Genomic DNA, 24,382 nt, shown 5'->3' with positions numbered 1-24,382 from the left:
GAAATTGCTGACTTTTTCAATACAACAAATAGCATGTGAATTATGAAGGACAAAACCATTTTTCTCATTTGTAATCTTACTTTAACATTGTCATTTTTATTCTAGTTGCTCTGAAAGTCAGAACTGTAAAGCTGTCTGCCAAGCTGCAGAAGTACACTTAAAAGCAGTATTTTTATATAAAACCATATTCCTTATGAAAATGTTTAAGCTTCAGTACTCCTACAGAATCTTCCAAAGCAGTATTTTAGTGTTGCTTTCATTTAAAAATTACAGTAATATTTTCTGTCCTTCCCTGCAGATACTGCTCTTGAAAAGAGGAGAAAACATGACTTATACAGTGAATGAACCTTAAACTCCTTTGCCAAAAACTGAATCTTTTTTTCATGAAGGATGGCAACCCCATATGTTCCTGTTCCTATTCCTATTGGAAGCTCCTCATCCAGCTTTACAAACAGAAACCAAAGAAGTTCTTCTTTTGGGAGCATCTCTACAAGTTCCAGCTCCTCAAAAGGACAGTTGGAGGACTCTACAATTGGTAGTTTTAAAAAAATGAGTGTGCCTGACCAGATTGGTTCTACATCATCTGTGTGTAGTAGTCCACTTGTAAGGACTAAATTTACAGGTATGGACACATCCATAGAATACTGTACGCAGCCTTCTGAAGAAATAGAGCAGAGTGCAGATTCCAGGAGCTGGGAAGATCGACCGTCCACGCCTACTATACTGGGTTATGAGGTGATGGAGGAAAGGGCAAAATTCACTGTAAGTTTTGGGGATAGTTCATCATGTAATGACAAGATAACAATTGAATGTACTTTGTATTCTCTTTCAGTAATTAATCCCACAGTTCAGGTACTTTACAAATACCAATTTACCTTCTAAGTATTGCTGTCTAATAGGAAAATGTAATTCTTCTTATACAGGTGGGAAAACAGGGACTTGTAAGCAGTCTTTCCTGTAATTGTGTATGTGGAATAGGAGGAATTTATTCTACTTCAAATTTCTGCTGTAATAGTCAGGAATTCTTTGCAAAGTTTACAATTCCTTGTGAGACTGAACTTGTAGAAATTCTGGATAGTTAAACATCTTAAAATGTAGTCATTTATTTGAAATGGATGATAAAACACCCTTTTACAGTTATAACAGAATATTTTGCATTAAAGTGTAAACACATAGGTTTCAGCTTCTTGCATTGCTAGGTTTAGTTTTTGATAAGAGGAAATCTGTGCTGGAAACATCAGTGGGATGTCACATATGCAGTATCTTGTGACAGAACACTAGCTTAACTGATTTGTTTTTATTGTTTTGTTTTTTTTTAGCAAAATGTATTATAGCTGGCAATTCAATATGCTTTACATGCCATAAATATATTAACGCATTTGGTTTTGTGGATGTGGTTGGAACATTCAGCAAGGCATGTGGGACTGATGGAAGTAGTTACTTATTATTTATCAATTATGTTACTTTAGGAGAGCAGCATTAATGACAGGTGAGGAGGAGGAAATAGCAGACAAACTTTTTTCTCCCATTTTCCCTTAAGATTAGGAAAGCATGGAATCTAATGCCCTTATGACTGTTGAAATACTAATAATCAAGGTTTTTTTTTGCAAAGAATTAAAGCTACTTTTTAATTATTTTGGAATAATGGTTTGTCTTTTAAGTTTTTCAGTTTCTAGCATCTTCATTCGTGGTAGCATGATTAGTATTGTTATATTGACAAGGGCTAGTCTGAAAATAGGAGCAGGAAGATTTCAGTGTACATGTAAGATGTTCTTCAGCTGTAGTTAAAATGATAATTTGAACTCATTTTTTAGAAGACCAGGTTGCAATACAAATGAAACATTCTTCATTGTTAAAATGTTTAAATGCATTTTTGTTGCTTCTGAAATCACTTCTGTGCTTGTTCCTGAAAGCGCATAATTAGCTGTTTTCAGCTGCATGTTGAAAATAAGCTTGCTATTGTGCATTAAAATCAGCAATTTTGATTGCTGGAAATTTTGGTTGCTTCTGTACTGGAAAATCAGTGATACAGAAGACAATGAAAATTACCTTGACATCACCTGTAAAAGAGAGGACTTCTGAAGTTTTTTTTGTTTGGTTTTTGGTTGTTTTTTTTTTTTTTCAGTTAAACATCTCATAGTTCTGAAAATATGAATCTGAACAAGGTAAGCTGGTTCATGTATTAGCTTCAGGAGTCAAATGGTAGTGGATGTTGGAGGTCATGGCTGCTGAAGCTTAGGAAAGAGAAAACCCAGGTTTGAAAAAAGTCTCTGTTCATAAGCAGTTGGTCTTTGAGTGAGCAGTGCTGGAATGTTCTATTAGACCTTTTGGTCTGGAGCATTTTTAGCCGACTAGAAATTATAATGACATGCCGAATCAGCCAGAGATTGATACTAAATATTGGCATATCTTCATTGAATGTTTTATATTTGTGGAATAAGGCAATTCAGGGTTGACTGGAATTGTGTGAATAAGTTTCAATTTTTGTTTGGGGGATTTCTGCAAGATCTTGTGTGAAGGAGCTGACAGTTGTTCTTGTAACAGTCTAGTTTTTCTTTTTTATTAATAAAAAATCTAAAAAAAAATGAACAAAACCACCACAGTCCCAAACAAAAAACTGCAAAACTTTATTTAATTTTGGCAAGAAAACCGTGTTCAGGTTGGGGCAGTAATCACAAGTGGATTGTGCTCTTTAAGTTGGCCATAATTTGTGAAGACTTTATCTAGTATTTGCTTGGAAACCATTCAGAGTGAGGGTCAGACTAACTGGATATTACTGGGGTTTGTGTGCATTTTTAAGCAATGCCTTTAGTAGAATAAAACAGTAGAATAGAAAACAGATTAACATGTAAATTCTCAAGCATGTTCTACAGCTTCTTGTTTTGTGTTTTACTATGTACTAGCAAAGTTTTCAGAGTTTTATATAGCAGTTCTGCTTTATGAAGTTTACATACTTCCAGTATGACAGGAAAGCTAAAACACTTGGGCAAATATTTATACACAAAATGGAAGACAGAAGAATTGTATTTTAACACTGGCTTCACAGGCATGTCTTGCAGCTTGAATTTTGAAAGCTAATAGCTTTTAGTTAATGTCTGAAATACTGCGTCTGTTGCAGTCTGTAACTTCAACAGATGATGTTGCTCAAAAGTGGAATACTGTGTTTAAAAAGTAGGTAAGAGAAGTACTGGCTGAAAAACTGCTTTTAATTTGCATGGTAGTTATCTGTAGCTTGTGTAACTGTTTGCCACTTAATATATTATGGAATGCAAAACTGTTAAAAACAGTTTCACACATGTGGAGAAGTTGGCTAGCATGGGGGTTATCACATGCTGGGATTCCAACAAGAAAATACATCTGTCAGCTAAGACAACCTGCTTTGAAAGCATGATTATACTGGGAAAGATTTTACTATGTAACAGATGAGGAAATGTTTTCGATAGAATTTGGTTAAATGCCCATAAGGAATTGTTTATTATTATGATTTCAAAAATATCTTTTTCTTCCTCATATTTTGAAGACATTTTTTACTTGTGTTTGCAGAGGGGTGGGAAATTTAACTAGAGAACACTTAGACTGGGAGGACTAACCCAGTACCAGTGCAGAGACTCTTTTTCCTTACATCGGAAAAAGTAAGGTTGTGACATGAGAACCCTGCTTTTCTAGACACTGTTTAATATTTTGTAGTTGAAGTTGTGTGTTGTTAGATTCATTGTGTTCAGGCACTTGAGTATTTGTCCTCCTAAAAGGTAATTCTATAATTGTTTTTATCATTGTTGTTTTATTTATATATCCATTTGCTTTTAAATAGGAGAATGGTACTGCTGTTGTCTGGCTAAATCTGATTCAAATTATATTACTTCAGTCCTACAGTCTTAACATAATCATTCTGATGCAGTTATCTAGGGAAATGGTCATATTTTGCCTGGAAAGACAAAACCTCATGTTCAAGATAGACGGAACAAAAGGAGGATGTTATTTTTATCCTGCATTGCTTTTCCTTGTGAAGAAGGTCAGATAAGACATTGTAAAACAATACAACAAGCAGTACCCACTTGTTACAGTCATCTGAAAAACATATTGGCCTCAGGGATTAATGACAGAACTGTAATTTGGCAGATGTTAAAACAGATCATTAAAACATACCTCACCACTTTCATAGCTGAGAGTTGTGTTTTTTTTTTTGTTTTTGGTTGTGTTTTTTTTTCTGGGGCAGAAATCTGGATGAAATTTAACAAGCCCTTTTTACAGACAGAAAGTAGCTAAATGTATTTATGAATTATAAAAATTCCTTCCTTAAATTCTGAAATGAATTTATACTGTTTGTCTGATAATTAAGTTGCTTGTTTGTTTGGGGGGATTTTTTTAATCCAATTCTCGATTAAAAAAAAAATCCTTTTGTTTCATTAAGAAAAAGAGAATAATTTCAGCCTTCCAGCTAATGCAGTGTGAAATCCTGCACATTTTTCTGATATTCCTGGTTTTCCACATAGGTGTACAAAATATTGGTAAAAAGAAGTCCAGATGAAAATTGGGTGGTCTTCAGACGGTACACTGACTTCTCCAGGCTTAATGACAAGGTGAGAATTTTACACTGATAAATTCTCAGCTAACTTACCTCACTCTTCTTTCATGTTTCCTTTTTTTTTTTGTGTCTGACATTTTTGTCACTTCTTTTCTTGCTTTCTTTTTTCACTACCTATACAACACATACTATATTAATGAATGGAAAACATGATTCCTCATATTTTCAAAGACAAATACAGCTAGCATTAAAGAAGTTAGTTATCATGCTGTTAGCAAGCATCATACATTATATTTATTCCTAGTCTGTGTGGTAAAGGAAATTAATTCTTTAATACCTGTATCCCCTGCATAGAAAAAGAATTATGGGCTTGCATTCTGATAGAGTAATTATTCAGTCATTTCAGTGCAACAAGCTGCTTTTTTCATGATATAACTTAAGTTTCATGAACATAAGTTCCTTGTGTGTTGGTCAATCTTCTGTTGTTTTCAGTGTCTTTTGAAGTTAATTGTGAAATATCAGAGTTTTAAAGCTGAGGACAAAGACCCCAGGTAAACAGGAGTTCTGTGTCAGCAATTTAATATTTTTAGGACACTTGAAAGCAAAAAAAATGTTTGGCCTAAAAAGCACAAGTTTTAGTAATTGGTAATTAGCATTTGGCTATCCCATTTAGCATTATTCATATAGAAGTGTAAACATACAAAACATAGTAAGGTTTGGGAGTTTTTATACCTTTTCTCCTTGGATCTGTATGCCTAACCAACAAAGAACTTAATTCTGCTGAAATTTTGAATATGGACTTCAACTTACACATTTCTCTGAGTTCTTGGTTTGACCTGTTTGGATATCTTTTAGGCTAGGAATGCCTTGCTATTGGCAAAAGCCAAACTTCTTTTGAGTTGATGATGTTCTGGGGATTTCAACTCAGACTTCAGGAGTCAAGCCAGACAACAATTTGTATTTTGGTGAACTATGTCAGATATAGATCAAGAACTGGCTTATATGCACTGACTTATAATGTGGTTATCTGGTTATCACTAGTTCAAAAAATTAAAATGCCACAGGTTATCATTTTACAATAGGTATTTAGGTTTTACAAGTGAAGTCCTTAGTCTTAGTCAAATCTTTGACAAAAAATGTTTGTATTCTGGCATGATTTATAGGTATTAGGATTTCTGTTTGAAAGGAAGAACTTTATTTTTCCCATGTGTCACTGACAAGCTTTTTCATCTTTCAGATGAAAATACAAATTTTTATTATGTTCCTATTCAGTAATTCTGTAGAAGCTTCAGAATTATGTTTATGTTTCAGTTCCTGGAGCTGGCATTTTTGTATTATAAGAAGCATAATATATTAAGAACTGGGGAGTAAATGATTATATGCGCACCTCAGTGGTTCAAAAGACATGGTGCAACACTTGCAAATCCTTTTTCTCTAATGACAAATATAGACATGAAGTTGCATATGTGTATACTTTCAGCTTTTTCTCTACCCTATCGCTTAGAAATCCAATAGAAACAGGAGAAATATACAATCTTATAAAACCTTTCCTCACCATCCCTCTTGAGGTTAGTGGCAAATTATTCATTCCCTGAAATGGTAATAGAAACTTAGCAACTGAATTGAATAATCAATACCTGTGATCATTATGTGAATTGGTTTCAAGTATTACCAGAGAGGGAATGGCTTTTTCAGGAAGACAAGGTAAAGACAAAAGAGCAGTATGTTTTGTAAGTGTCAGGCATATACTCACCAATTCTAACCGAAGTGAGTGTTGGACTTTGACAGTGGCTAAAAATAGGGATGTGAAAATAGGAACAGTGTCACAATAGGCATACATGAGGATAAAATCAGGACTAGATGAATGAATGCAGCTCAGCTAACAGAAGCAACTAGAATACTTAATAGTAGCATTCTTTAGTTTCCCTGAAGTCTCAAAGAAAATAAAGGCAAAATTGAATCCTAGATAGTGGAAGTACAACATTTGTTTCTGAAATATTTTTAGTAAGGGACACTAATAAAATAGAAATGAATGGGAGTAAAAGAGCTCAACTCTCCTCATAGGAATTAAATCAGTGCAGCAGCACATTAAGACTTGAACAGACTTCAAGTATAAGGAACAAGTTATTTGGATGTCAAAGTTATCTACTTCTTAGGGAATTAAAAGGTTATGAAGACTCCATACCTGCTGAAAGAAGACAAATAGAAGATGATGGCGAAGTAATCCAATGTAAAGGAAAGATGAGATATTGTTAGTATGGGTACACAAGAAGCTACACAGTAATCTCGAGTCAAAAGTAATTAAAAAAAATAATACTAAATAGAGATCAGCACAAGGGGAGTAGCACAGACTTCTGAACACTAAGGCAGAAGTGCTGAGATGCAAGATGGACTGTCACAGGATGCTAAGAGCAATAGATAAAGTTCTATAAATCACGAGGGGCAGAGTAAGGGAAAGAGGCAGTAAAATAACAAATCATTACTTGAGAGCAAATTATGGGAAGCAAATAGCAAATGTTACAATAAAAACTAAAACACTGTCTTTTGCTGTACTAGTAACAAAAAAAAATCTTAATGGATGTTGGAACATGACAGGATTGAAGGAGGTGGGACAAAGGCTAAAATACAGTCGTTTGGCTATATGCATAGATTTTGTTTAAGAACATCTACTTGACTGGAGAAGTATATGAAGAATACTCTTTGGTCCCCAAAAATAGTAGAAAAGGAACTTTGTAAAGTTTATTGCTATACTGGTAGAGATGTTTAACAAATAATGAAATGGCCAGTCTTAAGAACCAAGAAGTTAACCATTTCTAGCTGAGGCTGAGCCTCATGTGACATGTATAATCTGTCACATCTAGAGAAGATGGACATCTAGAGAAGATGGATCCAAGCGAGCAATCAGAGCCAGCTTAACTTGTCTGACCCACAGTTTTTCCTGCTATGTCTGAGGAACGTTCAACAAAGAATGCCCCAGGACTGTGATGTTGAAAATTAGTCTGCTGACACCAGCTAGCTTTCTCATACGCTCTTCATCCACAAAAGGAGTAATCTGTGGGTAGGCATACTCTTTCCTGAGAAGTAAATTACATGATCTACATAACCAGACAAGTGAAATTACCATTAAGCAGGAACCTGTGGTTGAAAACCTTACCCAGCAATGGTTAGCTGTGGTCCTCTCTTCAACTAACACAGGAATTAATTTTGTTTTCTTTTCTGGATTCAGTTCTATTCAGTATTTCATTAAGAGGGTGTGTGGAGCATAAAGAATGCTTACATATGCGGGGTACTAATGGTAACTTAGTAAGAGATAATGGAACTGCAGATGACCAAAGCTAAACTTAAAAATATCAGGAAGAGTCTACTATCAGGATGAATTTGTAAGAGGAAAACAGAAATAATTAAATGCAGAAATAAAGAGCAGCATTTTGTCAAACCATTCTATAAATTAGAAACTAGTAGTTATCATGGGCTATATACAGTACTAATGGCATAATATACAATACTTGTGATGTTAAAAAAAAACAACACCCTTCTTAAAATGTGAAATGGTACTCTAGGAGCAAGGGTGATCCCCTATCGTAGCTATTCCTTTAAACTCTGTAGAGAGATTCTGGTTAACTTTCTTAAAACTAGATCTGCTGAAAGAGCTGCTCATTAGCATTTTCTGTGAGTCCATGAAGAGTAGTTAAATAAAACTTATTGTCAGAAGGCTAAAATTTTGCCATACCAAGAACTAGCCACCCACTGAAGAATTAGCTTGCAGCTATATAAACTGTTTTCAAAGCAGATTCTGGAATCTCTGTCACTGGAACATTCACACAAGTATATTGGTTGTATGCAGGACATCCCTGTCAGACGTTGGCTTGATCCTGTCTTCAGAAAAAGCTTAAAACAATTCCTGTGGCAGTTGGAGGACCATTAGATTTTGTAAAGCTTGTTTGCTTTTTCCTGTTTGTAAATCCTCTGTGATTTTGCTGTCAAGCATACCTTCTAAGAAAAAGAATCTAAAATTGTTTTTTATGAAAGCATTAATTATTTTTTTTGCTTCTTCATGTATATTAGAAAAGTAATTAATTGGAATCCTTGGACAGGCCCATCATAATCTTATGCTTCATTTGTATATTCAGTTTCTGCATTGAGAAAAATTCTAGGTATTTCTGACATTATGTATACCCCATTACTATTTAAGTAACTCAAAAATACTATTTTACGTGTTAGTACCAGGGTTTGAGCCACTTCAGTGCATGTTAAAATTTTAATATTCTGGGTGCTCAAGGAGCTACTCTTTACTAGAAGTACCTCATGCAAGTGTTGTAATTTATTCTGCCAGCTTCCCAAAAAAAGATGAGTTGTAGGTCTGTAATGGGCTTTTAATTATTTAGTACCTACTGTCCCTGAATACTCGAGCAGAAACCCCACTGAAATGCTTACTCATCTGAGACTTTTTACTTACATACAGTTTTCTTATATTTACTGACTCAGAGGCATTAGATAGCAGACTCAAGAGATGTTAAGTAACAAAGCAAAGTTTTTCATTCCTATTTTTATGTGATGAATTTGAGAGGTATGCAAGGCAATATAGCAAGTAGCAGAACTGTGTCCATAATTTATGATATAATTATGATTGTATTTATGGTTGAGACTTACCTTGTGCTTGAACTTAATAGAAGACAGAAAAATCTTGTGATGAGTAAAGTCAGTGCTGTGTCAAACTCAGTATTTCATCAAAACTTTCTTTCTTGGTTTTCTTTGGCTATGATTTCTCTTTCAAGCTAAAAGATATGTTTCCTGGCTTTCGGTTGGCCCTTCCACCAAAGCGCTGGTTCAAGGATAATTATAATCCTGACTTCTTGGAAGATCGACAGTTGGGACTACAAGCATTCCTTCAGAATCTAGTAGCTCACAAAGATATTGCTAACTGGTATGTGATTCAACTTTGCTTGTGGATTTGTTGGGGGTTTTTTGTGTCCGAACTCGTAATGTAAGCTCCTAGACTCTAGCAGTGTATCTTTGAGCAACTTATGAGGAATTTCATTAACATTCATGTTGTGAGTTTGGTCATGTGAATTATTTAGTGTTCTATTAAATTAATCCCATCTTAACCTAAGCAAAAAAAACAAATTGCACATGGTTAACGACTAGCTAAAAGCTGTAATATTTAAAATATTAGACTAATATCATGTTTACTTCTAAAACATGTTTACTTCTAGAACATGGAAGTTCTCTGTACTAAACATAGAGTTGACATATTGTTAATTTATATTAAGATAAAATGTTAGGCTCTCATAATGTAAAGTACCTACACTATTATGTAATTAGTTCTTAAAATGCATATTAAACTAAAGGTTTTTAATTTACATGACATCATGTAAATACAGATAATAGAAATACCTTTACAGATTGCTTCACATAAGTAAATGTAATCCACAAATCAAAAAAGGCTTTAGAGTCTAAGAAATAGAATATATTTAAGCAGCAAAGTACAGAAGTCTCTTTGGACAATATCATTTTTTCTTCCAAAGCTGGAATTCTGGCAAATTAAATGTAAAATAATTTTAGTGTAGACCAAAAGAGAATTTTAGTAAGCAGGTTGCTAGAGGCAAAGCAGTTGATTCCAAAAACCTTTTCCAGCATGAGAAATGAAAAAATTGAGGTTACTGTATCAGAAATTCTTTGAGGAATGAGTCTGATTAGCTGTCTTCATCTGAAGCTTCATTACAAACAAAGAGTAAGAAATTAATTAGAGCAAACAGCATTCTCTCAAGAAGTTTAAAGGAACTAAAATGTAAAATTGCTGAGCCGTGGAGTGAGACCGTATAATGCTTGCATCTACTTTACTTTTTAGTAGAATGTGTATTACTGCATTTGGCACCTTTTTATAAAGTGCTTGACTGTTGAGTCTGGAAACTAGAGATTAAGTAAGTCTGACATTTGGTACTGCTTGTAATAAACCCAAAGTGGTAAGCAGGTAAATAAAAATAATACTGGGAAAAGCAATAATGTCTTTTGCAGAGGGAAATTTAACGAGTAGTTATGAGGGAGCTTGTATAAAATGGTTGAAAGGCAAGGGAGAAGGATTGTGGAAATTTCCATATTGCATATGGATGCTGGATTACAGCTATGGACACAGATGTTCACAATATCTGTAAGTTATCTGGACAAAGGAACAAACAACGAGATTATGAAGTACTGGAGAAGGATCCTGAGCCACTGAGTGACTAATGTTAGTTTTCATGTCGTGAAGTGCAAAATGACAGTAAGTACGTACATAAAGAATCATAAATTCAGTTGTCTCTTACAACCTGGAAGATTATTGGTGGTATTACAGTTTTCTGAATCAGTTCAGTGTTCAGCAGTAATCAAAAAGTTGCATAAAAATTGTCAAAGAGGAACTTAAGGGGGAAAAAAAAGATGTTACTGCTGTGGGAATCTGAATTGCACTTTCATATAGTCCAGTGATAAAGCACAGGATTCTGTTTCAAAAGAGTGTCTGCTAGAAGTACAGAGAAAGCAAGCAGGAACAGGTGAAGCCACAGACAAGCTTTCCTGCAACAAGAGTTCTGTTTTCTATAGTCTGTTGTCTTGGGAAAGGGCTGGCTGAACAGGGCATATGAAATCATCAAGGGGATAGCGAAGGTGAGTAAAGAATGTTAATATTATGCATGATTCATAGTCATCTCTAGGTATGTCACACTTACGAAGCTTTGTTGTGAGATGTCAGAGGCAGAAAGCTTAAATGGTTTCCAAAAAGAAATTAGGATCAGCTTGTGAAGTTTTCCTTCAGTGGCTATTAAATATGATTGTACAGATGAAATATGTGGCTGAGAACTTTAAGAGCTTCCTGATTATTAAATTACACAATAATAGGTGTGCCAAGAAGAAAGGAATTAAATGTCTCTTGTGTTACGTTGCTGGAGGTAAACTAGTGAGCAGGGTGGACTTTAGACGGCTTGAATAGATCTGAAATATTTATGCTTCATATTGTTGCAGCTAGCTTGGCATTTCAGCTAGCTTGTTGGTATCTTAATAGTGGTCAGTATTGGACAAAATAGTTTGTCATTTAAAGCAAAAAGCCTCTACAAAACTTTCGGTCTGCGTTGCTTGTCAGATACAAAAGGGAATTTAATTGTTTGTGGAATCAGTTTGTATTTTGGTTAATGAACAGGCAGTTAATTGGAACATGTTTTTGAGGAAAATTCTGATCTTGGCTGTGTAAGGCTCAGCATGAAGTTTACTAAAAACTCTGACCTGTTGGTACAGCTTTTATTCAATTGTTTGGATCTCTGGAAGGGTTGAATTCCTTGGGAAGTGATTAAGACTAGGGAGATTTGAGCCATCTGGTATTTTTTAACCAATTATGAAAGAGTAAAAGTTACTATTAATGGAAATTAGTATTTGCACTTTACATGAGTAGTGGTAAGCATATGACCCTGCTTCCTCCTTAAAAGCTCACCATTTACTACTGCAGTTTTCCAAATAAATCAAACTGCTTGGGTTGCACCGAAGTCTCTCTCATTTTTTTTATGTACTGTATTATCACTGAGACATATTGGCAGTGGGAAATTACCTTTCAGGGATAGGAGACCTCATTTGGTATACCTATTTTTTTAATAAACCTAGCTGCATAAAGTAGTTTAAAGATAAAATGTAGGATGATGGTAGGTAGGTCACTAAATTACAGGTCTGTGGTTTATGGATTTGTTCTCCTATTTTGCCTTGTATTGAAGATTCAGTGAAAGATCAAATTAAAATCCTCCCAGAGTTTAATGCATTTGAGAAAATTGCATATAATCCACAAAGGAGGAGAAGAGTTTAACCTGCTAAACAGAATTGTCATCTGGCTTTATATAGATGATACAGCTCTCCTCTGCCTCCACCCTCTGTAAGAACCAGCTTGAAAGGGAGGAACTCATCAGCTGTTGAGTCTTGTCTGTGTGCTGCACTGCCCCTTGCTGCCCTTCTTAATGCTGGTATATCTCTTAAGAAGGATGTCAGCTTGCATGGGATGAAGCAAAGAAAGAAACCATGTACAGCCATCTCTGCTACATGATGTAGAAGTTTTCTGTTATATTTTTGAGGCAGAACTCTCTTCTGTTTGTTAAATGAAAGGAAGAGATGTAGCATATGGAGGTGAGAGCAGGGTCAGAGCAGACTGAGTAAAGATAGTCTGCAAATGGATGTTCATACAATCAGGTGAATGTTTTAGGTAAAGAAACAATGTTTTCAGTGACCCGTAGCTTTAAGTTTCTTGGTCTCTTTATGTAAAATAATGAATCTACAGTTTTCAATTCTAAGAAGTTATGAAAACTAGAAAGAGAGACACTTTTCTGCCAGTAACTGCAGGGAAAACAAAAGGGGGGGGGATTGACGTGATGTAAGTAGTTGATATATATAGATTGGATATTTCTGCACATTTATTTTTCTGGTTATTCTGGTTTTCTCCCACAAGCATTACTGCATGTTATGTCATTTTAATGTTACCCATTAACACGACAAATTTTCTAGCAAAATATAGAAATGAAATTCTTTTAGAGTTTTTCAACTGAGCTAGGTGAATAAGTATGAAGTTATTGAAGAAGAATGGTGAGCAGAAGTGTTTCTGCATAATGAGCTCTTCTGCATTAGGCTTAAGTGAGTTCCTTCAGCATCTTTATGAAAAGAACAATTTGACCATTAAAAAATGGATTTAAGTATCATGTTGGAAAAGGGTCACTTCACATTAAACTGTTTGGAGAGGAAAAAAACAACCTGCTCTTCTCTTTGAAAATATACTGAATGCCTGAATAACTTTTTATTTGGCTTGAGGTTATGTTCTAATCATTTAACCAATGACCTGTTACCTTATATCATTTTTTACGCTAATTGGAGTGATAATCTTAGTTTAAGTAGCAGATTTTTTTTATTACTTGTTTGAGTACATGAGAGAAGCTGTTTTTCTAGTACAGGTTTAGGCTATGGCTTGCACAGATCATGGATTTGATTAATATAAAACAGCAGAGGGGACTTGAAAAAAGGAAGGTTTTTCCACATTTGTCATACAGATTAAGTGGGGACAGGAATCATCATGATTATAGAAGAATTTTTTCCAGGATGGGGTAAAGGCTGACAAGATAAAAATGGATATTAGAACAAGAATTCTCACTAGCCACTGATCAAAAACCTCACCTCTATGTTCTTGTGCAATAAGCACGTGAAAGCAGGTTCATGAAAGTCCAACAACAAAGTATAGGTATTTTAGGTAAATATTCTTTATAGCTTTTCTAAACATAAAAGTGATAGTATCATCAATGATTAGTGTTTGCTGAAGAGTTGTCCTCATTTTGCTTGCCAAACCTGAAATTGTTTGATTAGAGCGGTAGCAGGGTTAAAGTTTACCTTCTTGTGCTTGTACTTTGTGTCTGCCTCAAATGTAGAGAATGAGCGGAAGGCAGGAAATTACTTCCTGCTGTCCTTGCCTTCCCATGGGACATAGGTGGAAGGAAGAGACAGGGAATTAGTTTGGATTCATGTCTTCCATTTCTGTATATTCATTCCATTAGGAGATTATTTAAAGATTTATAGTAGTGAGTGCAAGCACAGAATTGTGAGTAAGTTTCTTCTTGTTAATTGTGAATTCAGTGTTCTGATTGAAGGTTATTTATGGAAGAATGAATACAACAGAGTAGGAAAGTCTTAGAAAGCTGGATGAAGAGACATGTTTGAAGATGCTGAAGAGTTCTCTGAAAAGTAGTCTAAACCTGGAAGATGGAATTAGCAAGATGCTCAGTATACTTTGTAGTAAACCACAGGATTACACATACTTCTGGCCTTTGTAAAAGTGCACAGAGGCGAATGACATCAGTTACGCAATTTTACACAATTTTAAGTTGAATGCATTAATTTGATAAGTATGTTTAGAGATCATATAATTGTAGAATACTTAGGGTGAGAAAGGACCTTAAGATCATCTAGTTCCAGCCCCCCTGCCATGGGCAGGGACACCTCACACTAAACCATGTCACCCAGGGCTTCATCCAACCTGGCCTTGAACACCACCAGGGATGGACCATTCACAGCTTCCCTGGGCAACCCATTGCAGTGCCTCACCACCCTTACAGTAAAGAACTTCCTCCTTATATTCAATCTAAAATTCCCCTATTTAAGTTTTAACCCATTACCCCTTGTTCTATCACTACAGTCCTTAATGAATAGTCCCTCCCCAGCATCCTTGTAGGCCCCCTGCAGGTACTGGAAGGCTGCTATGAGGTCTCCACACAGCCTCCTCCAGGCTGAACAGCCCCAACTTCCTCAGCCCGTTTTCATACGGGAGGTGCTCCAGTCCCCTGATCATCCTCGTGGCCCTCCTCTGGACTTGTTCCAATAATTCCATGTCCTTTTTATGTTGAGGACACCAGAACTGTACACAGTACTGCAAGTGAGGTCTCACAAGAGCAAATGGCTATATAGTATATTCATGGCACATTAACCTTGTCACTTCTTATTCTTTTATATATGCATATATTAAAATATACTGTGTATATATAAAGAAAAATATGCTGTGTATAAGTCAATGATCTTAGCAAAATGGAGACACATTTAGTACCAATGCTTAGTTCCTCTGATACTTCCTTTAGACATCTGTATGTGGATTTTAGCAGCACGCTTTTTTCATCCATCTGCTAACATTTATTTTTCAAACATCTTTAGTGCCGAATTGATAAACTTGCTTTTCAGTTGTCGTGTAGCAGTGAATTTTGTGAAGATCTGAAAAATCATGTTCTAAATTGACAAATTTAGATGAACTCTTAACTGTACCTGTGTAACTTAAGTCACAGTCTTAAAAGATTTAATAGTTTGTTAACATTATTTCGAATACGTAGGAATGTGAGGAGAGGTGCTTGTTTCTTGTAAAAAAATACTGCCCTTGTATGATCATATTTAAGTGTTGGTTTTTTTTATATTTCAAGTAATTCACTCTCTTTTGTTTGCTGAAGCCTTGCAGTGAGAGAATTTCTTTGTCTGGATGATCCTCCAGGTCCTTTTGACAGTCTAGAAGAGAGCAGGGTAAGTGCTATGTAGTATGATAAAAACAGAATGCAAAAGGCAGTTGTTGCCAGAATATTGTAAAATCTGCTGAGTAGTAGGGAGTGGAAGCTTTAATTTCTATCACAAAAATTTGCACATAGATGTATTTGTAAAACTGACAGTCTAATTATTGGTGCATACTGTAATCTTTGACTGCTGTACTTCATCTCTGTCCCAAGGTGTGATCTCTTCCTTGTTCCCTTTTATGACCAGTGGGTGAAACTTGTTTTTAAGGCAACTACCAAATATAAAGATAGGTTTTGTAGGTTTATGTTCAACACATTGTCTCAATGCCTATACCTTAGACTTCGGGTCTTGCAATAAAATGTTTCTTGCTATGAAATGTAATGAAAGGATTAATTCTGACTACAAAAAAATTGTTCTATTTAGTAGTGTCAAGTAGTGTAGTAAAGCAGCAGCCTTTCAACATGCATATGAGCACACTGAACAAATAATACTGTAGGCTGCAGCCTGGTATGTGAGAAGTAAGTTTCACTGGCATGCAAAGCTGTGTCAAGTCTGTCTAGAGCAAATGGTCTTAGTTTTCTTACTTTAGAGAATATGAATGTTTTAGAATTGCACATACCTTGTTAATACTATAGAAACTATGAATGTTGAGCGGTACTCCTCCAACTAAATTTATATTTACCAGTTTGTTTTGCATGCAAGTGGGAGTGCCTTGGCTCTTGTTACATTACTGTGTGTAATTGAAGGATTTGTTGGGTTTTTGGTTTTGTTTTTTTTTTGTGTTACAAGCTCATATTTGATTTCTGTACAAATATTTTTCATTATAGCTATTTAAGTTGATGAAAATTAATAAAAATTAAAGGAATTATTTGTTCAGATAAGTGAGAAACTTAAGTGATGCTTTCATTGATACTTTGATTATGTGTTCAGTGGTGAAATCTCAGGGTTATTCTTCCACCATGGGAATTTAGATAAACTATTAAAATAGCTGTGCTGGTGTAATTTTGGCTGTTAACCATTTCTGTAAAGTTGCTAGAGAGAGCTGTCATAAAATTCTGGTCTCCAAGGGCTAGCCCACTTTATTACTGAGTGGTTGAAGTTGGAAGAGACCTCTTGAGATCATCTAGTCCAGCCCTTCTGCTTGAGCAAGGTCAGCTGCTGCAGCTTGCCCAGGACCATGTCCAGTCAGGTTTGAATATTCTGCAGAGAATTCACAACCTCTCTGTGCAGCCAGCTTCAGTTTTTGATCACTGCCACAGTAAAAATGGTTTCTGTGTTCAGATTGAATTTCCTGGGTCTTAATTTGTGCCCATTGTCTCCTGTCCTGTCAGTGAGCACCACTGAGAAGTCTGTGCCTCTCTTCTTCATTCCCTCCCATTGATAAGGTCACCCTGAACCTTCTCTTCTCCAGACTGAAGAGTTTCAGCTCACTCCTGTTTATCACATGAAAGATGCTTAAGCCCCTTAATTATCTTTGTTTATGGTATTTGAATCCTGAGACCTGAGGTCCTGGTGGACAACAAGCTGGAGCTTAGTCAGGTCGCTCCCTGACTGCACCTCAACACCCACAGGTGAAACCTGTCATGTCCCATGGACTTAAGTATGTCCAGTTTGTCTTGTCCCCCAACACTGTGAGTAAGTTTGTCTTCCCCTTCCTTGTCTTTCCCTCTGGTTGCAGAGGTCTGGGATTCCTGAAGGCTAGTCTTAACACTGAAGACAGGCAAAGATGGCATCGAGTACCTTAACCTTTTTGGTGTGATTTGTCACAAGCTCACTCACTCAGTTTGGAAGCAGGTCCATGGTTTCACTGGTCTTCCTTTTGTTAATTATGTACTTGTAGAATCCTTTCTTGTTTCTTCTCACATGCCTTGCCAAGTTCAGCTCCAGGTTGGCCTTTACTTTCTTAACCCTGTCCTTGTAAGATCAGACAGCAGCCCTGTACTGCTGGGTCACCTCTGCATGCTTCCACCACTAGTACACTGGCTTTTTACATCTGAGTTGAGTTAGGAGTTCCTTGCTCATCCTTACAGGCTTCCTGCAACCTTTGCTTGACTTCCTGCTCGTTGATCTAGACTTTTATTGAGCTTGAAGGTGGTGATGCTTGAACAGCAGCTAGCTCTCCTAGACAGCTGTTCTCTCCAAGGTGTTTTCCCATGGTTTCTTCCTTCCAAGCAGATTTGTGAAGAGATTAAAGTCTGCTCACCTGAAATCCATGGTTGTCCTGCTTTTTGCCCCACTCCTGCCTGTTAAGGATCCCAAACTACTACATATCAGAAATACATGTACATATCCCTTGCCTTTTTCTTTCCCCAAACAACGTGCAAGTACAGGACAAGAACATTGTGGTTCACGTACATATTCCTGGGGTTCATATTTAAAGGTATCACAAAAATTGCTCCTGTTTTGCCTTACTGTTATCATTAAAAGAATTGCAAAATATGGGTATCTTCATTTTAGTTTGTGTCTATTCTATTAATCCATTTTTTTTGGCATCATACCTTTGGTAACTCTTTCCACAGGTCCTTTGACAGCCATCTGTGTTTCACGGTCCACTGAAGAAGGAAACAAAGCTCTTTTCCAGCTGTCCTAGTTCTGTTACTCTTTCAGGACTTTAAGGGAAAATTGGTCGCACCTGGGTATTCGAATTGTACAGACTCCAGGTGTTCAGCTCTTCAAGGAGCAAGATTACAGACAATTTCCTGATAGCTCATCTTCAGCTTTGGTTCACCTTTCTGCTATTATGGCATCCTTCGGAATATACTGATGTTTTCTTACTCTGTTTTGAAGAGACTTCCTTTCCTTGGGCAGCTGATACACAGATTGCAGTTAGAGATGAGTTTTTGTGAAAGGCTTTGTTCAGTTCTGGTATAGAAAAATGAAACAGTTTCCAAGACCTGTGGATTATTTTTTTTTTTTTGTTATTCTGTGAATAGGGAAATTTGCATGTGGATAAAGTCTAAAAGTAGAAGCAGTATAATTTAATTGTATTTTTAAGGAAATAATGGTTACCTTTCATTTAGGCCACCAGCAACCTTAACAGTTTTGCAAAATACACTAGAAGTCACTTAATTGGCTTGGATGAAACCGGATGACTGCTTAACCAGACTGATTGCTAAAGCGATCACTAAAAATGCTTGGTGAAGAATGGATTGCATTGTTTGGCTCTACTGGATATGAATAAAGCTGTGGTTTAACTGATGGTTGGTCTTCAGTGCCTGGCAACAAAGATAAATTTGCTCTCTGAGTCAATAAAATAAATTAGAACTCAATGCAAAAAAATCAAAATTTTTTTGAATTCTGTAATTACAGGAAAACTTAACATTTTCAAGGAGTTGGTAAGTCTGCTTCAGTTAAAACAAAGAATAGTATCTTCTTGATAGCTCATTTTAAAACTTTATTAAAATGTTCTTAATTGAGCTCATATAAAATGTTTGTATTCAGAGGACTCTGTGAATTACTGGTTAGTTGCATGTAGTGTTAAGCCAAGAAAGCCTCCTGCATGGGTCTTATTTAGTGAGAATGTGTAAATTATTAAATCAGAATTGCCATTACTGGTGGTAGATATGCTGTTTCCAGTAATAGATCAGCAGGCTCTATGCCAATGCTTCTGTCACTTCCTGCATTCGGTGAGTGCTGCATGACACGTTGGCTCTTCACATTAAGTTTTAGGATTGCTCACTAGTCAAATTTGTCAGGGTGTACTACATAGATGTGTCATGCTTAACAGGGTAACACAACATACTTGTCATGGTTGAGTAGTTACTGTTGTTAGCATTTGATTTCAAAATGATTTTGTATTGGTCTTCTGACTAATGGTTTCATATTAGTAACAGGTGTTTGGTACAGAGCTGGAAAACTTTGTCTTTATCCTGGGAGGAACATGCACTTTATCCTAATACTCCTAGCATCTTGGGAATAATTAAATGCTTTAAAATTGACTTCTGAGTCATGTGAAAGCAAAGCTTATATGAGGGGAAAAGGGAGTAGGGAGTTCAGCTGACGTTCCATGTAGGTGGAACATTACAACAGTTCAGAATTAGGGAAGGCACATAAAAGGCAAGAAGCCTCTTTCTGAAGTTTCTCTTGTGTAAATTATTTGTGTTGCAGTTTAGCATAATAAATTCACTGTTCAAAACAAAGCAGCATTGTTTTATTGATGACAGAACTTTTTTTTTCAAGTTTATATAGCTCTTTATAATAATATGAAGAAAAGCGGGTACAATTCTGTTACAGGTTGATATATCTAAAGGAAAAATAATAAAGACAGGGCACTGAAGTTAAAGGGAAGATGTTCTTAAATTTGTCTTTTAGGCTTTCTGTGAAACTCTGGAGGAAACAAATTACCGTCTACAAAAAGAACTGCTTGAGAAACAAAGGGAGGTTGAGTCGCTGAAGAAATTGTTACATGAAAAGCAACTTCATATAGATGCTGTTGAAAGGAGAATTAGGTATGTAGAAATGTCATGGGTTTTAGGAATTTCTTTCCATGGAGACATTTTCTCTATATAGTCACAAGCGCGAGCTTTAACTGTATTCCTGGAAACAGTTTTCCCTACATAACCAGACGCAAAACACTGTTTTCAGTAGGCTCTTTCTCATATGATGGCTAAATAGCTGTTCTTTAGTACAAATGAGAAGCTGTTGTCTCATCTTTTCCCTCTAAAAGTAGTTACTTCCCCTGTGTGATGATGAAGTTATGACTTAATGCTGGCTTAAATAGTGGAATAGTCAATAAAAGTGAAATAACTTGCATTTGGCTAAAATGCCACAATAGGAAATTCTGTGTGACTAAAATAAGAAGGCATGAGTAGCAAAAGAAGATTTCTTCAGTGCTTTCCCTGAAGACAAACACCTTGAAAGCTTCCCAGACACTTAAAATTATTGAAAGTCAGCCAAGTAGTGTCTGCAGTCTTGATGGAAAATAACTGTGAATTTTAGTTGTAAAAGTTACAAGTAAATCCATGATCCTTGTTTAAGAACTTCTGTTTGTCTGATGACAATTTCACACAAAATAAAAAGATCTCTTTTTTGGCCTCACTGAAGTGGAATTTTGATCTGATGGCCCAAAAAAAATTAAGGATCTTCTGCCTGTATGTTCTTAAGTAAAGGTGTCTAAAATGTGTATGAGGTAGGAGAGGACAGTCAAACAAGGCATCAGACTTGCAGTCCTTTACATATGCTGGATTTGGCCCAAACATAGGCCAGTAATCATGTTAGAGAATACTGTTGAGGTATTATTTAAAATGTATGCATTAAAGCGAAACTATAGAAACAGTAGTAGTTAATTTTAAAAGGGGGTGAAATATAGTAGTATCACTTTCAAAACAAAATTGTTCACAAGCTTTTCTTTCCAGTTCAGATGGCAGCTTTTAGCACTAAATAAATGCATGTTTTCCACAAAGGGCAATACATTGGAAACAAATTTATTTTTATTTTTTAAGTTTTGCACACCCCTGTTTCTGTTGTAGCCAGGCGAGTCAGGCTGCCCATGTGTGTTGCAGTTAAAAAGAAGTTTTCTTGAGCACAGAATCACAGAATGGTTTGGATTGGAGGAGACCTTACATTTCATCTAGATCCAATCCCCCTGCCACAGACAAGAACATCTTCCTCTAGACCAGGTTCTTCAAAGCCCCATCCAACCTGGACTTGAACACTTCCAGGGATGGAGCATCCACAACTTCCCATTGATTATTAATGGGAAAATGTACTGCTCTGAAATTTAGTATGTGAAATTGTTGACGAAATCTTTTTGCCAAACTGGCTTTCTTCCTTCTGACTGTGTTTTGGCTATAATCCTTCTACCATTTAGGCAACCTGTGTGGCTTAGATCATCTGCTTGTAATTTCTTACCTAAAGTCACAATCACTCCTCCAAGACTCGAATTTTTTAAAGCTACTAAATTGTGTTCCCACCAGAGGATTTCATTTAGTTTAGGAATAAGCAACTGGAGCAAATAAACTGTTTAAATAGCTATTCAGTAAAAGCCCTGTACCCCTGTAGTAATAAAGGAAATGAAATATGTAGGAGTGACATTGGTATGTTCCCAGAAACTGTGAAGTTTAAAATTCATCAAACAGCTTTTCAGTAATGAATGTTTCCTGTAATGGATTGGTGGTACTCTCTTCTTATTTGTTGTAGGGATTTATCTTTAGGAAAAATGACTCGTCAAATGTCAGGAGAAGGAAGTGAGTGCAGTGGTGAAGTAGAGTCTTCTGCAGTAGAAGCAGACCAGGGGACCCTGGGTGAGGACAGCTGGTAAATACTATTATTTTATTTATATTTCTTTTTTCTTAAAGTATATTTTTAAATGCTTGCTCTTGCATGAATCCTGCACAGCTGAGGAATTCAGCATTTTAATGCACCTCTGTGATGCATAAAGGCCTTCAGGATAGATAATTTTAGATCTGGAATAAGTGATAAGTTGAACAAGCTATATTAATGTTATGTGGATTGACAGCATAAAATTACTATGGAGAATCATGTTAGTTTCCATTTGGCAAAACTTATTATTGATCTGTTGTTGCAGCTCAGATAAAGAGAACCATGATGCATGCTGGAGTGGCTCTTTGCCTGAAAATTCTGTACCAGAAATTGAAGTTGCTGAAGTAGCATATACTGCTGATGAAGAATAGATCAGTAGCAGCTGCTGGTACCTGGGAAAGCTTCACGTTTGGGACATACTCTTTGGGTAGGGTATAGAGTAGCTGTGAAGAATTTACAGCAAAGAGCAAGAATGCACATACTGAATGTTTACATAAATTTTACAAATTATTAACATAAGAAATATACCCATTGCTGCTTTGATTTCAGTTTTTATCTAGCCTTTATATATTTAATATATTAAAGTCTAATAAGGGCTAAAATCCGCTGAAGTTTAGATCGTGTACATACACAATTTGGCTGACTTCCCTAGCAGGGTGACAAAAGTTTCACATTGAATCACCAACCATCTAACTAGCATGTCATCTGTTGCCACTGATGTGATACTCTTGATGTGTTCATCTGTTTGATATTTGTGTTTTCATATTCTTATAGCCATAAATTAATGTTGTTGAAGTAAAAAGAGACTCATCTTTTGTTTAATAAGAATGTAGAATATGTTGGTTTTAAATTCTAAAGTTGAAGGATATTTCTCTGGAAATTTTAATCCAATGCAATAGGAACCCTGACAGTACCAAGAGAAGAGTACTTACGAAATGGGATTGTAGTTGGACATATTAAGAAGCCTGGTCATTTTTGCTGAAGAAACTAATATGAGACCCCCAAAACACTGTGTAGTTTCATCCCAAGAGAGCATGCTGTAATACTTTGTTTGGTCATGCTGCTTTGAAAATCTGGGATACCTTTGCTATATACCCATGTAACAATAAAATTGGTGAGTTTGCCTTTTACTTGAAACACTACCTCTTACCATCTTGTTAATGCATTCATGTTTGTTTAAAAATATTCCAGATTATGTGGAGGTTATTGAAAGACTTGTAAAGAAGCCATATTTTTTTCCTGCACAGTTCATAACTAGATTGAATCTAGTTGCAATGTATTTTTGTTTCAATATATTGAACACATGGGGATAATTCTACATGTGTTCTATAGCCTATTTTTCAAAATGTATTAAGACAGGAGATGCACTTTATAATTAAAACTCCATTGTGCCAAGTTCAGTTGGCTAATCGGTTGAGAAAGGGGAGTTGCAGGGAGAGGATTATGCAGTGCCTTTTTGTATTTTACTTGTTCATTACTGCAGAATTTTGTTACAGTGCTCTGGGTCAGTTCTGTGGAACCTTTGATACAGCTTGTTTCTGTTCTTCACTTATTTACTGAAAGTGCCTTGTTTTATTCTGCTTTTTCAATAGGAAGAATGCTGGTTTGTTTTAATCTGTTTTTTTTCACCCTATACCACCACATTGCTGTTTAATGTTGTCAATATGCAGTGTCTTTGTGCTGGAGTTTTCAAAGGGAGCTTTGTACTTCAGGCTGTGCATACAATGACCTTTATGCAGAACTGTATAAACCTTCCTGGTAAAATAAAGCTATGGATAAAACACCTGTCTTCTTTTTTCCATTATAGGAAAAAACGTTCAATGCCTTGTCTAGTAAAGGATAAAAATACTATTAGAGACGTTTTTACCTCAGTGATTTCCTAGTTACTCTTTGGTCTGCATTCTGTTTGTACCAAAAATGTCTCCATGAAAAAGAATGCCAATGCTGTAATGACACCAGAAAACTTGCTGTACCTGAAGATTAAAAAGGAACTGATCTTTTTTAATATTCTACATGAATCCTCACAGATGTCAAGTGAATTCAATAAAGTTTTGACACCTTATTGAGAATTCATGAATCTTTTTGTCAAACATCACTTACATACTTGAAGATTGAACTCTGTATTTTAAAATAGTGTTAGGAGGGAAGGTTAGAAGGTGAAACTGCAGAACGTAAAGCCAGGTTGGACGGGTGTTTGGGCAACCTGCTCTAGTGCAAGGTGTCGCTGCCCATGGCAGGGGATTGGAACAGGATGATCTTAAGGTACTTTCTAACCCAAACCATTCTGTGATTCTATAAATATTTTTAAAACACTGAAAAGGTGCTTGGATCATACATGCTAGGTGTTTCTAGAGTACTTCAGGTAAATCTGTAAACCTAGTCACTAAAGAAGGCATTAATATAACTTACAGTTCAGTCATAAGAGAACAAAGGAATGGAAATTTTGTTGTGTCTTTAAGGCTTATAAGATGTTTTGCTGATCCAGAATATTTAATAGCATGAACAGACATTTTTATGTTTAGGGGGATCTTGATCTTTAATGAAACTGGGCTGAAAAACATG

At 35.9% G+C, this 24,382-nt stretch overlaps 1 protein-coding gene across 4 annotated transcripts in view; it reads left to right on the top strand.

Moving 5' to 3' along the window:
• Nucleotides 1–23,882, top strand: part of SNX16 (sorting nexin 16) — a 28,565-nt gene extending 4,683 nt beyond the window's left edge. For 3 of the 4 annotated variants that reach the window (XM_057426141.1, XM_057426140.1, XM_057426142.1), the window contains exons 2-9: nucleotides 299–762; nucleotides 3,899–4,012; nucleotides 4,494–4,580; nucleotides 9,301–9,449; nucleotides 15,502–15,571; nucleotides 19,871–20,007; nucleotides 21,698–21,814; nucleotides 22,086–23,882. In XM_057426141.1, the coding sequence (XP_057282124.1) occupies nucleotides 391–762; nucleotides 3,899–4,012; nucleotides 4,494–4,580; nucleotides 9,301–9,449; nucleotides 15,502–15,571; nucleotides 19,871–20,007; nucleotides 21,698–21,814; nucleotides 22,086–22,191 (1,152 nt within the window). In that variant the 5' untranslated portion in view covers nucleotides 299–390 and the 3' untranslated portion in view covers nucleotides 22,192–23,882. The remainder of the gene's footprint in view (nucleotides 1–298; nucleotides 763–3,898; nucleotides 4,013–4,493; nucleotides 4,581–9,300; nucleotides 9,450–15,501; nucleotides 15,572–19,870; nucleotides 20,008–21,697; nucleotides 21,815–22,085) is intronic. The other variant, XM_057426143.1, reaches the window with a different exon arrangement.
• The last annotated feature ends 500 nt before the right edge of the window (nucleotides 23,883–24,382 follow it).

The sequence above is a fragment of the Pezoporus wallicus genome, unplaced genomic scaffold, assembly GCF_028554395.1.
Source record: "Pezoporus wallicus isolate ANWC-B61680 ecotype Strahan unplaced genomic scaffold, APGP_CSIRO_Pwel_v1 contig_4131, whole genome shotgun sequence".
NCBI classification, from domain to species: Eukaryota; Metazoa; Chordata; class Aves; order Psittaciformes; family Psittacidae; genus Pezoporus; species Pezoporus wallicus.
This window is presented reverse-complemented; position numbering and strand designations above follow the sequence as displayed.